The 14529-nt window shown below is 35.1% G+C and overlaps 1 protein-coding gene across 2 annotated transcripts in view; it reads left to right on the top strand.

Annotated features, from left to right (window-relative positions):
• Positions 1 to 14529, top strand: part of ADAMTS6 (ADAM metallopeptidase with thrombospondin type 1 motif 6) — a 316340-nt gene that overhangs the window by 188390 nt on the left and 113421 nt on the right. For both annotated transcript variants that reach the window (XM_036736575.1, XM_036736573.1), the window contains exon 10: positions 9023 to 9164. In XM_036736575.1, coding sequence (XP_036592470.1) covers positions 9023 to 9164 — 142 coding nt within the window. The remainder of the gene's footprint in view (positions 1 to 9022; positions 9165 to 14529) is intronic.

The following is a 14529-nucleotide window of genomic DNA, read 5'->3' as shown; positions in this document are numbered from 1 at the left end:
ATAATGAATCCCATGAAGTGGTCACATGCATTCAAATTTGCACTATTCACAGTTATAGTTATGTAAAATATACTAATTGGTTCCAGCCTACTGGAAATGGACAGTGCAAGTTTGAATAATTTGCTACTTTGTGGGAATTTATTATTGGCACTAATCAGGTCCTAACTATATAATCTTGTTGTAACACAACTTTAAAAATATATTTTTGGTCCAACTTTCCAACACTAGTGTTACAAAAGGACTTCAGTGAGTTAATTAAAATAAAAATATTTAAATGGACTAGAGATGAAAGTCAATTCAGAAGGCAATGCTTCCCAATACTTCTCCAATATTTCAGGAACCCACAATTTTCTCACTATGTATACTTCTTATGTCAAGGCAGATCTCAGTGGTTCTATATGTGGCAAAAATCAAATTAAATTAAAATGTCATCTGTTAGAATAAACTTCTTATAATTTTCCTCTCTGAACTTAGCTAGGATGGTCCTCTGATGATGGACATGCTGCCTTTCCAATTTCCTAGGGCTTGCCAGATTTTGTGACCTGTCCCAAATCTTTGGGGACCCCAGAGTCTCTTAATCCATTGGTATCAAAATCAAGTAGAAATGGGAACCACTACACCATAATAAGGATCCTGTGGGTTGCATATTGACTTTGTTTTAAAATGTAATATCATTTCAGCTTTATTTTTCTTTTATTTTCTTTTACTAAACATTTCCTGATTACAATTTATTCTGTCTGGCTAGCATTTGGGAGTGTTGTGGCTTCATGTGGTGGCCTGTGGAGCCACATGTTTGATACATAAGACTTATCATCCAAGTAGGCCTTTAGTGAAGGATCTATTGAGATCTATCTACCGAGAGCTTCTTTCTAATCTCAGTAATAAAGACTGTACTATCCTTGGTTAAATTGCCTATCAAGAAAATTCACACAAGAACAGCCTTGGGGGCATGTATAACCTAAAGCAGTCAAGGCTGTCATTTTATGAAAATGTTCTAATCTCAAAACCAAAATTTTGTATTTTGGTAAAATTTTCTGTTTCTCCATATCTTAAAGTCAAGATAGAATGGGAACCCCTCCCATGATGGCCCCCACTTGCCTAGTAAATTTAAGTATCTGTCACTAGAAGGAGAAATTGTGTGCCATACCTGTGAATGCCTGTATATTATCTAGAGTTTAATTTTTTTTAAGAGACCTAATGAGGCTTAGGATTCATTCAGTATCCTTCTGCCTGATTGGGCCTCAGTACATGGGCTCAATCTGAACACCTGTTAGAATTTGCTTGACTGAAACCATATTGTGACTATTCTGTTACTCCAAAAGAGAGTCTATGAATCAGTGGCCAAATCCAGCTCAGTCCCATTGGTTTGGTGAGATTTGCCAAAATAAGTAGAAGTTGCTATTGTGGAGCCAAATCCTTCCAAAGCACCATTATTCAGGCAAGAGGTTTGGACTTTCTCCAAAGGCAGAACAGTGGGTAAATGAGATTTATCAGAGTATAGAGGGGAGCATTGGTGCAGTGGAAAAGGCATTGCATTTGGAGTCAGGGGACCTGGGTTCAAATCCCAGATCCTCATATTTCTACCTATGTGACTTGGCAAGTTACTTCAATTTCCTCATTTCTTAAATGAGGAATGCAACTAGATGAATTCCAAGGTCCCTCCTAGCTCCAGATCTATGATCTTGTGATTGTTGTGAGGGTCTATTGGAATTATTAATCCTATAATTGATGAAAATATTCCCATCCCACAATATCAAAAAATCAAAGTTCACAAAATTCTTATTCCAAGTAAAAAATGAGTATGAAAGGCAATTGTTAGAGACCTGGGAGAATGTTGCTTTTCATGCAAACTAAAAAATTCTAGTGACAATCTGACCAAGCATGCATTTTAAAAAAAAATAGTCCAAGGCCCTTAAAATAGACCAGTTCTATGGTGCACAAAGGCAGAAGAGTGACTTCATTGGATTTTTCTTGTTCTTTCTTATTAATACTCTGAACTTAATAGCTTCGGTAGCTACATGTGATATTTTTTGAAATCTAGAGATATTCTGATCAGGAATTATGATTATATTTATGTTTTAAAGTTGGCGCAGGAAGGCTCATAACATTTTATTTAGTTTCTTTCCTCAAGAAAAAGAAACCTTGAAAGATGAATTATTTAGAAACCTCAGCCCAGCCAACAAAATGCATACTTTTCTTTCCTTAGTGCCTGCCTAGGCCAAAGATGACGATGAATTTTAACAATGAGCTTTCTATGATTTATGGAGATTCGCTATTCACTATGTTGGGCTGAAACTGATTCCTTGACCATAAAAGCCAGTAGAGTACAAGTTTCTCTTGTATCATTCTGAAACACTTAGTGCTGTCAATCCGTCAGGAGGTGGTGTTTACCAACTCCCAATATTTTTTTTCAGATTTCTTAAACTCGGTGATTCAATAAGTGGTTCATGAATCGCCCAGAAGCCGTCCCGATTAAATAATAAAGAACCCATTTCCGTTAAAATGGACGAGTTATGCCAGCTTCTGATGTTTTCCGACGACGGCTTTGCAGGTAGTGTCCTTCCTATCTGCCTGCGGGACTATTTTTTTTTTAACTTAAAAAAAAGTAAAGAGACGAACCCGGTATTATGGCTCACACCCACTGATGACCATGGACTGATCTACCAGGCAGTGAAGGGCAACCACAAGGAATTTAGATTAGTTTTGATATATTTCCCACTATTTAGAGGGAGGATAGAGTAATTTAAAATAGTTTTCAACAATTCCTGGGGCATCTGTGAATCAAGTAAAGCTTTATTTAGATTAGGGCCTGTTAAAATTGTTTAAACTTTTAGAGAGCTATATCAGACTCTTTTCAGTTCCAAATTAAATACAGATTAACCACTTTCACAAAAAGCGTGGATGCTGAAAGTGTGGGGAGCAAAATTATTATCTAACATCCCAAAGTGAAGTAGGGAAGAAAAATTGAGAGATTGACTCTTGAGAACCAGCTCTCATGGAGGCTGAAAGAAGAATTTCGGGGTGACTAAGACACTACTTAATTTTTTCTCATGGGGTAGCTACATTCAAAGGCTAATATTGATCTACTATGCAAAAAAGCCAATTAGTGCCTTGTTAGGCCCTTCTAGAAAGATGCTTCTCTGCAGAATAAAGAATTTTTGACATTTTGATTTTATTTTTTAAGTTTTAGTGTGCCTCAGAAAATAATTTGGCAGTCTTCTCCCCATTTCTGTAATAAGCTTCCATTTTTATTATGCGTCTGCTCATATAGCCACATTTTAATGATGTGTAAAAAAAGAACAAAGACCAAATTAACACTAGTATCAGCATGGTTCTTGCAACCTGAAAAGAATCTAGTCTGATTATATTGATCTTGGCTATCAATGAGTATAGACACCCAAAAGATGAAGGCATTATTCTCAATACCTATAGTACTGAAGAAATGAGAGGTTTGAATCAGGGTGATTTGAGATAGAGAATAGTACAGTCCCGATTCTATGTAAAAATTGTTAGAAAAGCCCCTACAATATAATTCGTTTTTATGCATACTAGATTATGATAATTCTGTCCCTATTTTTTTTGTTTAATTTTAGTAACATTAATAATGTGTTGGATTTTTTTGCTGGTTTTTTTTTGAGATGACATGAAAACATTACCATTCTCGTAGTAAAATTTTAAACAAAGTTAAAAAGAAACATTTGATTGAACTATGTTTTAGACTACAGATCTGAAAATCATAGTATAAATTGTCTTAGTGAAAGCAAACTGAAAAACATGATCAGGGGAATCATCATATACTCTGCAAGTCAAGTTCACATACTTGACCCCACGTGAAAGTGTGAAAGGCTGAACCTTGACTAAGTTTGACAGTAAGGAAGACTATTTAGCAAACCTACAAATTATGATTCTGTTTTGTTTTCCAGGCTAATTGTCTATGTAAGAAAGACAATATGTCTGGGATAGAGTTATGAGGACATAAAAATATTTTTGACTTTGAATCCCTGGTGTGAATATGATACTTGTAGAAGAGCAAACAATACCACCAGAATTCAGAAACTCTAACTTAATCACAAAATTAGCCTGAAGAGTAGAAGTGTAAATGAAAACAGTCCTTGAATCTGCTAATTTTCTTCCCTGTTATGGATGCAAACTGGAGTTTGTTTTTAATTGTGAGGCACATGAAATCATAGGACATAGATTTAAAATGAACTGGAAGGGACTGCAGAGGCCTCCTAGTACCACCATTCTTTTTACAGATGAGGAAACTGAGATTCAGGGAGGTGAAGTGGCTTGCTCTGACTCTAGATCCTGCACTTTTTTTTACTGTACCAATAGCATGGAAAAGTTAAAGAAATGGGACTGAAAACCAGGAAACTAAGTTCACTTCCTGGATTTTCCATCAGTATTGTCATGTGACCTTGGGCAGTTCAGTGAACATCTCTGTGCTTTAGTTTCCTCATCGATAAAAATGAGGGCATTGCATTAGACAATTTTTAAGATCCCTTGAATCCTCACATTCCATGATACCATGAATGCTGTTTTCTGGTCTAAATATATTAGGACCAAGGATTTGAGGTTGGTCAAAATCCTTTGTTTTGCATTATTATAATGTGGTATTGTCACCTTAAATTGTGACTGAAAATTGTTTCAGCAGAATGGAAAAATTTTGAATTATCACCTGTGACACAAATAATTATTATTTATAAGTATTCTATGTTTAACAAAGATTAAATACAAAATTATTTGTACATCATCGCTATTATTGCTTGTAGCACTAAAATGGAATACAATAATCTAAGTATTTATATAGCAACACCTACATGGATCATAACCAGAATCTTAGGCAAATTAGAATTTTTTTTTCTCTATTGAGCCTCTATGTAAAGAGACGAAGGACAAGAAAACAAATTTATGTGATGGCTTAACTTCTCATAAAATGCAATATATATTCATTTTTAGAATAATTATTTTTGTACAATATAAGTTCTTTAATCATCAAAAAAAGATATACAAATATATACATATATTCTACTAGAATGTGAAATTTCAGAAAGATTTTTCAAGAATCTTTTCTGCTTAATGCTCTAACTAAAAATTTAGTTAATCCAGACACTCCAGTCACTAGTTAGTCTTATTAAGATTTTACAATTCACAGATAGGGAGGGAGGTTTATTATATAAAGCATGAGGCTAAATAAGTCAGCCTTGCAGATGAGCCATATATATCTCAAGGCCAGTAATATTTTACAAAATGCTGAATTTTTTTAAAAAGAAAGATTGTTATTGATGTATTTGAAGGGATGCTGGGCTGGTTAAATATTTATAGACTAGAAAAATTTTGTTCTATTTGCAAAGCCAAATTAAATGGTCTCTTACTCACCGTTCATTTAGTTACATCACAAAACTGGATATTTACATTGAGAAAATGAAGGCAAGATGGCTCCTTGTCTTTATCAAAGTAAATTGTATCAATATGTTTTTTTAAAAATTACATTTACAGACTAGAATGTAAGCATCCTTAACACCTCATATAGTACCTGGTACAAAGTAGGTGCTTAATAAATGCTTGTTGATTGGCCAGTTGGAGGTTGATGATGAGAAACCCTACCCTCTATCCCAAGAATAATCTTTACTCAGTTGAGATAGTGTCTCTATATTGTATATAATTCATGGAGATGACTTAGAGGTGTCACTTGATTAATTGGTAAGAGAATTCAGATTCAATGATTAGAAATATTGAATTCTAATCTCAGCATAAAGGAGGAGGTAGAAGAAAGTCTTAGTGAAACCTATTTTAAAAGTCTTCTTTCCTTGGTGTCACATTCCAAAATATCTCTATTCATCTAATAATGACAGGTTTTAGCAAATGCATGACATTATCCACTTGGAGCACATCATGTTATATGTTTAATCTTTTGCTCCTACACATTGTTGTGTAATGGTTTTTCACTCTATACAGTTCTGAATGGGAAACAAAAAAGATCTGTATAAGTCTTTATTCAGACTAAATACAAACCTCAGTAGAATATAAAGTGCTTCCAAATGAAGGTCTAAAAGTAAAGTCATTATTTTGGATAAGTCTGTGTCAAGGTCTAGGCAAAGTGACTATGGTCCAATGACTAGGTCTACTTTTCTCTGTTGAGGGATCTTAAAGACAAGAACCATATTTTGGACACCTTTGTGCCAATATCGTGAGAGTATGGATGGAATAAATGCTTAAATGAGGTAGTTGTTGCCTCATTCACAGAATTTACCGGTTGCCCAGTTTGCCACCAGGAAAGGATTTTTCTTTCAGTGAGTTCTTGGACTCTTCATAGATTGTTCCTCAGGCGCTCTCTCTGGCACCTCTTGCCTGAAGTACCTTGTTGGCTTAAATCTTTCCTTTTCTGATTTCCCAGGTTTAAATTTTTTCTATCTTCTCTTCTTTTCCTTTCCCTTGCTTTGCCTTCCCTTGCCTCGCCTTCTCTTGCCTCGCCTTCCCTTGCCTCACCTCGCCTTGCCTTCCCTCGCCTTGCCTTCCCTCGCCTTCTCTTGCCTCGCCTACCGTTGCCTTGCCTACCGTTGCCTTGCCTTGCCTGCCCTTCCCTGCCCTTCCCTTCCTTCCCTTCTCATCTTTTCTCTCCTCTTCTTTTCTTTACTCTTCTCCCTCTCTCCCTTCCTCTCTCCCCCTCCCTCCTTCCCCCCTCCCCTCCCTCACTGCCCCTCCCCTCCTTCTTTCCTTCCTTCCTTCCTTTCTTCCTTCCTTCCTTCTTTCTTCTTTCCTCCCTTTCTTCCTTCCTTTCCTTTGTAAAGCCAAGTTAAATGGCATTAACTAGTGGAAAAGAATTAAATGGTTGGCTTCAAGCAAATTCAAAGTGAAAGCCATAAGATGAATATATTCCATGATCTTTTTGTTGGGCTTTTTTGTTATTGCATTTTTAACTCTTCATTCAAACATTTCACTATATATTTTTTTTACAAAATTTCTTCATTGAAATACAACAAAATTTTGTTGGTATTTTATTTTCATCTTTAATATACGTAAAATATTCTCATGATGATATTCTAAATAGTATTAAAAATGAGAGGAAATACCTGCTATTAGTTCAAATAACCTATTCGTGTTGAAAACCAACAAGGTGATCTTATGGTAACTTGCTCTTTCATCATACTTTATGTTTGATTTCCTTATCAAGAATCTTCTTTTTAAGCAAAGTATGTTCTGAACTTTTAAATTTACTAACAATCTTATAAAAGTGCAAATATGATATGGAGCTGCATATTTTTAAAGCCAGTTTCCCTTTAACCATGGAAAGCATGCTGAGAAAAAAATGCATGAAATTGGTATTCTTTTTCACTCAGCTAGCCTCACCTGTCCTGGGCACAGGGTAATTTCTGAAGCAATATTTAAAAGAAGATTTCAAAATCAGGGATAAGAAAGTGCTTCTCTATAATGGTAATGTGAACTACTTTACTTGCTAAGTTGCTGGAGAAAATATTCTTTCCTCCACAGAAAAGATGCTTTCTGTACTACCATGAGAGATTATGGCATTAGCCAATAGTAAACCTGTCTGTTAGCACCGTATTCCCCCAAGAACTTACGGAAACAACATCTTTCCTTTGCCAGTGAAGGAATAGCTCATCTTTTCAAAAGTGATAATTATGTTATTTCCCATGATTAATTTGTAGGATAATAGAGTATATTTTGAGATTGGCTATGATACCCTTTTTGAACTACTCTTTTTTGACTAATTATGTTTTTTAAATCACAGTCAGGAAAAAAAGAAAAAACAAAATGGCCTAGAGAGATGGACATAGAGTATGTTGTCATTGATGTCTTTGAATGACCTTAGAAATAATGTGGTTCAGTTTTTTAAATGATTTTAATTTGCTGCAATACCTAACTTTTAATCAGTTAAAGAATTTTTAACATCATTTCAATGTCATGAATTTATAAAATGTTTATAAAATGCATTATTGTGAAATGTTTCTTTTTTTACTTATCTATAATGAAAATTTGAGCTGTCCCAAATAACAGTTGTAGAACTGCTACTTGTGAAATTATTTTCCTTTGGCAAAGTAGATGGAAAAGATTTAGAAAAAAAACACTAGGGCTGGCACAATTGACAGGAATGTTGGAAAAAATGTTCAAATGTTGGCATAGGAATTCTTTAAAAATTCTAACTTATTCACATGTGAAATGAAAGTAAAAAAGCATCTGTCCTATTTTATGCACACTGACTAAATAAAAATGAACAATTATATTTTGCAAAGCATAAAGCCCTTTAAATGAAGGCACTCTGTCTGGTTTTTAATGACCTTTATATTATTTGTTCCACCAAATTAAACTATTAAGTTGGAGGGCAGACATACTTTGAAAAACAGAGATTATAAAGAGAGAATGTTTTCATTTTTTCAACACTGATGACCTTAGCTGAAATATGAAATTTCTGAGACTCAACACTTTTACTGCATTTGAGCAGAGACTTTTGGCTCTTGGCCTATACTTTCATTCTGTCCATTTATTGTTGGTATTTTTCCAGGTCCAATGGACATGTCTGATCACAGAATCACTTTTTCTGCCTAAAGTGGAGTTACATAGATTAAATTGTTAAGGTTTACAAACCACATTTTTGTTACTTGCCACATTTCATGTTTTTAATTCTGCAACCAGATGTGGCTATGTTTTCATTGAAAACAAACAAGAGGCTTAGAGCAAATATGAAATTATGTTTTCCTTGTTTCCAAAAATTATTTTAAATCGTTGTTTTAAAGAACAATGTGATATTTGAATTATCACCTAAGGAGGTTTTGTGTGTATGTAATAGTCATGGAAAAACATGATTGTTTGAATCTCTTATTCCCAACTAACTGTAAAACTTCAGTAGAAGTATTTTACCCTACTACAGGATTATTTACAAGTAGAGTATATTTCTTCATATGTTCAAACATGTTAAAACAAAGAACTCAGTACGCGGTATCATAATTCTGACTGAAAGAGTCCACAGAGTACCTAATCTCCTTTGATCCTTTATGTTGAACAGTTCAGGCCGTGGTACTTGCCTTGATAATGAGCCTCCCAAGCGTGACTTTCTTTATCCAGCTGTGGCCCCAGGTCAGGTGTATGATGCTGATGAACAGTGTCGTTTCCAGTATGGAGCAACATCCCGCCAGTGTAAATATGGGGTAAGAAGTCTTAATACTTATGCTTAGTCATTTGTATGTATTTTCCTTCATGACACAACTGTTGAGTTGGATGGAACTATTTGTTATATGTTTACCTTCAGTCATTTGAGTAACACTTGCAGTGTAAATATGGGCTAAGAAATTTTAAAATTATTATTGCATCTTTTCTTTTTCTGATTTGTATATTGACCATTTTCGGATGTTTGAGTGATACTGAGGCTAGCCCCTTTCAAGAAAGCAGACACACTTTGAATAGCTTCCAGTGCATTTATTTATTCTTATAAGTATTAAAGTTTGTGGTATTTAAGAAACAAAATCTATGGTTTTGAAATCTCCTTCCCCACTTTTAAAAAAAAATTAAATAGGCACGTTTAAATTGGCTAGAATTGTTTTAATTCATAGTTGTTAGTGGTGAGGTCATTCAGCTGTTGCTTCATCCACTGCCCACATTCAAACAAATCCTTAGGCAGGGCCAAAATGACATGAGCTCAAATAAAAAAAAAACAAACAAACACAAAAATGGCTGTGAAAAAATGTTGGCATCCAGATTGATTGTCTTTCCACATCTGCCTTATGAAGTAGAAATGTGTGTACCACCATGGAATGTACAAAAAAACTTTGGCCTCTTCCCAGACTTTAGATTAATAAATTAGCCTGCCTTGCACAGTGTTGTAGATGTAGAAGTTATTTGTTTTATTTTATTGAATGAGTGAAACTTAGAAATATATTTGCAGGAAAATAATCTTCTTTTTAAAATTCTAGCAATTTTGGAGGTCTGTTAAATATAGGAATTTTTTTTAAAAATTATTTTTGGTAGCATTAAAAAGAATTAAAAGTTTCAAGTAGTTTAGATTAAATGGTATACCCATTCCACTTTCACCGATTACTCCTATTGGTCTCCAATACAAAGGGCATTGATTTTTAATCCCCTTGGGATGACAAGTATAATATTATTCTTGGGCAGACTCCTTACCGTTTTGTGCAATAGATATAAAGATTGTGTGTGACTGGCAAATTCTTTGAGGTCCCTGAGTAAAGTTTTTTCCTCTTTCTTATCATCTTTAAAAATCTTCATATATCTTCCTTAACACTTATTTCATTGTGTCAGCCAATCAACAAGCATATATTAAGTACCTACTGTGTGAGGTGCTAGGAAGACAAAGACAAAAAACCCCCAAACCATGGAGTCCCTGTCTGCAAAGAGTTTGCATTCTATTCGGGAAGCAACAGGAAGAAAACTCACTTGCACTGAGTACTTGAGAGGGAGCTAGAGTTTCTAAAGAAAGAGACAAGAAGAGAATGCATTCTAGGTGTGAGAGACAGACCATACATAGGCATGGACATTGGAAATGTAATATGACATAGGAGGACAGATGAGAGACAGCAAATAGGTCTGTCAGGCTGGAACTTAGCATTTATGAAAGGGCTAAGGGTTAAGACTAGAACCTCGAGCCTGGAGATTGCAAAGTGCTATCAATTCAATACAGATGAATTTGCATTTTTTCTTAAAGGCAATAGAGAGCCACTTTTTAAGCAGAGGAGTGACATGGTCAGATGTGTCCTTTAGGAATATGACTTTAACAACCGTGTGGTGGATGGACTGAAGAGGGTGGAGCCTTGAAGCAGCTTGACCAATTAAGAGGCTCTACAATGATACATTGTGAACTAGGGAAGTTGTGGTATGAAAGAAGAGAAAAGGGAAAGCTCACAGGAGATACTAGGGCTGGATGTATAGTTTTGGGAATCATTTACATAGAGACGATATTTGAATTCAAGGGAGTTGATTGTCGTCTTACTCTATTCTTTCTATGTGGATGAACCCTTATTGGTCTGCAAAAGTTAACAAAATTTTGTTAGTCATAGTTTATCTCTTGAAAGTTGAAATTAATATGCAATTAATTTGAGATTTTCTGTGGATTTCATTTATCTGTGCTTTTGCTTTTCTTTATTGTCAAGGATAATAGTTAATTTCAAACTGTAGTTTGGAATGTTGCTTCTATGTACTTATCTTAATTTCTGTGTTTTTGTATATGTTGATCTCTATTGCCAATAAAACAGAAATCTAGGTATTCCTTGTGTTTTTTCTTCCTCAAATAAAGTAATACTTTAACTTATGTCTTCTTTCTCTTCATGAGTAAAATTGTCATTCATGTCAGTTGTAACTGAGCATTTAAATATTAGAAAATCAGGCTAGCTACCTATGGAAGAACTGAATGCATTCTATTTATATGCCTTCTGCTTTTCATTTCTTTAAACCTTGTGTTGATAAAGTGTGTACTGTGTTCTGAACTCTGAAATTGTATTAGAAGGCCTGTATAGATGAATATGCACTTTACAAATACATATTTCAACTGTACCCACACCAATTTATTAAAAAACTAGTTTCCTTAAATTCGTATACTTGCCCAAGATCTACATTTAAAAAAAGAAAAGAAAAAGACCATATACTATTGAAGATTTTAGTATGTTGGGTCAAAAGTCCACTTTTTAATGAGCATCTAAATATATGCTAGACAATTGCTACTGTCTAGTAAGTAAATATGTGCCGGAAAAGCTGAATAGAACTGTATTTACACAGCTGTTGTAGCTGGTAGATTTTCAAGGTTTAAAAATCTTTATAAATGCCATTTTAGAGAACTAACCATGGTGTCTTTCGCGGTGTCAGTTCTATCACGTAAATAAGGTACGCTTCAGATAATGGCCATGAAGAACAGAGAAGTCATCTGTATTCTGGTCAGCACAGTGTCTAGCAATTAATTGAAAATGTTTAATAAATCTTTTAATATATCTACCATCTGAATGTGAGTACCCGGAGGGATCAGACATCCACTCTTGCAGTGGGATCATCAGAGCAGCCTGGACTCCATCCAGTTTATTTATACTAGGAATCTTCCCTGTGAAGTTGGGGATTCTGGATAGGTTCCTCAGTCCTCTCATTCCACTCTGTCTTAGTGCTCAATGTGGTGTTCAGGCAGGATTTCTAATGACAAGAGATGTGGTCCGTGGGAACCACAGCAGTGACCACACTTATCTACTCTCTGTCGCTTCCAACTTTTGGTCATTGTGTGGTCAGTACAGTGGCTGCCACGGACCACATTCATAGCCCTCAGAAATCTTGCTTGAATTCTTTACAGGAGTAGGTTCGTCAGTTTATGTGCTGGTCAAATTTGAGAACTCACATAAATTTTTTTTTGTCATTTCTGTTTATGACAGTGTTCATTATTGCCCTAGAGCTGAGTTTTGGCTATGATTCCCATGTATTTCAGAAGTAGGGGTAAAGTGATTGTTGTTAGTAACAGTTGTTAGTAACTGATCCATAAAATAATATGATATAGTATGTTTAGAAATGGCTAAATAACACATTCTTGCATTTACCTTGTACATTTTTTTCCTGAAAAAATTCAGAGTGCTTTGGTGAAGTGCTTCATTCATTTCCACAACTTATAGATGGGAAAGCTAGTGGACAAAAAGCTTACTTTTTTCAGTGTCTCAAAATGATTGGTGCAGCTTAGTCTGAAACCCAAAACTCTTTCCAGTCATGTGTTCTTTCTGCTAGTTATAATTAATGTGCATAGTAAATTAAGGGTACCATATACTCTTTGTTTCAGGGGACAGTCCATGATTTCATCCCTCTTTGCCCAGTGGAAGCTGGCTCCCAGGGTTTTGTTTATTTGTTTGTTTAGGAAATTCTCCAAGAAAACAAACCCCTCTTCTATGCTAGCCATGTCTGAAAGAGAAGGAGAAGACTAGAACTTCCTTATGCCACAAAAGTATTTGGAATGTTCTGAGGTGTAAAAATATTATGCCACAAAAGTATTTGGAATGTTCTGAGCTGTAAAAATATTTAAGTTGTCTATAGCCCTGAATATTGGGTTTGAATTTCTTTGCCATAGATTGTATGGATGAATTTCACTTCTCATGTGTTTAGAGTTAGAGTCTCTTCAAGGCAGCATCTAAGTCCATGCCAACAGCATGAAAAGCAGGATATCACAGGTTATAAAGAAATATGCTGGGTTTATAGTAGCAATGTCACTAAGTTTCTTAAGGAGCTTGGACTTCCTAAATGAAGTGGCCTACAAATAAAATAATAGTATTAAGATAATAAATATGTCCAAAGATGTCTACTTCTTATGGGTGTTAACTATTATAATACAATATTCTATAGCCATATGGTATTATACTATGTAGCATTGCATATATAAATATAATACAACTATAATAAATATAATAATGATAATAACTAACATTAACACAGTACATTAAGGCTAACACAGTGCTTTAAATACATTATCTCACTGGAACCTACCACTTCCCAAAGGAATGTGTATGGCCTATCATCTCACTTTTTTTCCCCTTTTGCTTTAATCTCTCCTACTAAAAAAGAAGTAGAAAAAACTGAATCACGCAAAATCACACTACAACAGTAATCTACATTAATAAATCTAAAGTCAGAAAGGATTTTTAATGTTGAAATAGTCATTTCTCTGCCTGTGTGCTATAAGGAGTCTAGACTGTGGGTGATCTTACTGATTTTATACGAAAATGCAAAGTGATCCTTAAACACAATGGATGAATTCAGGGCTCAAGCTCAGCCTTAACTCTGAATTTCCTTGTTCTGTCATTTTAAATCAGGCTCCAAATATTATTTCAAAATAGCTTTAGTGGTTCAATTGTCACAGTGCATAGTTTACTGGTTAGCATCAAGACAAAGCTGGTCCACAGATAGACATAAGGCCCCAGACAAAACCTCAGAAATTTTATAGATCTTATTACTATTGGCACATGGTTGACCTCGCTGTGGTGCATTTTATTATCTGTGAAGTTTTTCACAGCCTGAGAGGACTTAGAACTAACACAAAAACATTTTTTTTTTGGTATATTGTATTTTGCTTTTTCTTCCTTTAAAAATAGTAAGTATGGTTAGACAAAGTATTACCCATGGTCTGATACTGATCACCAAGTCCTTATCACACTTTCCAAAGAACAGCCTTCAGACTGTCCCTGGAGGCAGCTTCTGGTGTCTAGCACTGTCTAGCAGCAAGAGAATAGGGCACGAGGAAGCTATATGAATACCAGCGTCCTCCATCCCTGTGTGTTAGATTTGGTGGTATGCCTCTCTCAGTGAGCCTGTGGCTCCAGCCTTTGATCTGTGGAGCACTTGGAGTCTTCCAGGTTGGCAGAAAAGATCAAATGTGACCTGTTGCTTTAAGTGGATAAGCTTACCCATTATTGAATTTGTCTTTCCAAGTGAATGTGAATCTCAGGTCAAAGATCACAGATTTAGAGCTCTAAACTTTGTTTCTTTTCTCTATCCTCCTCTTCTCTCCATCCCTGCCATGGTCCTCCGTGGGAAATTTTGGAATAG

Source organism: Trichosurus vulpecula, chromosome 1, assembly GCF_011100635.1.
Source record: "Trichosurus vulpecula isolate mTriVul1 chromosome 1, mTriVul1.pri, whole genome shotgun sequence".
Taxonomy (NCBI): Eukaryota; Metazoa; Chordata; class Mammalia; order Diprotodontia; family Phalangeridae; genus Trichosurus; species Trichosurus vulpecula.
Note: the sequence above shows the minus strand (reverse complement) of the source record. Positions and strands in the feature narration are given on the sequence as shown.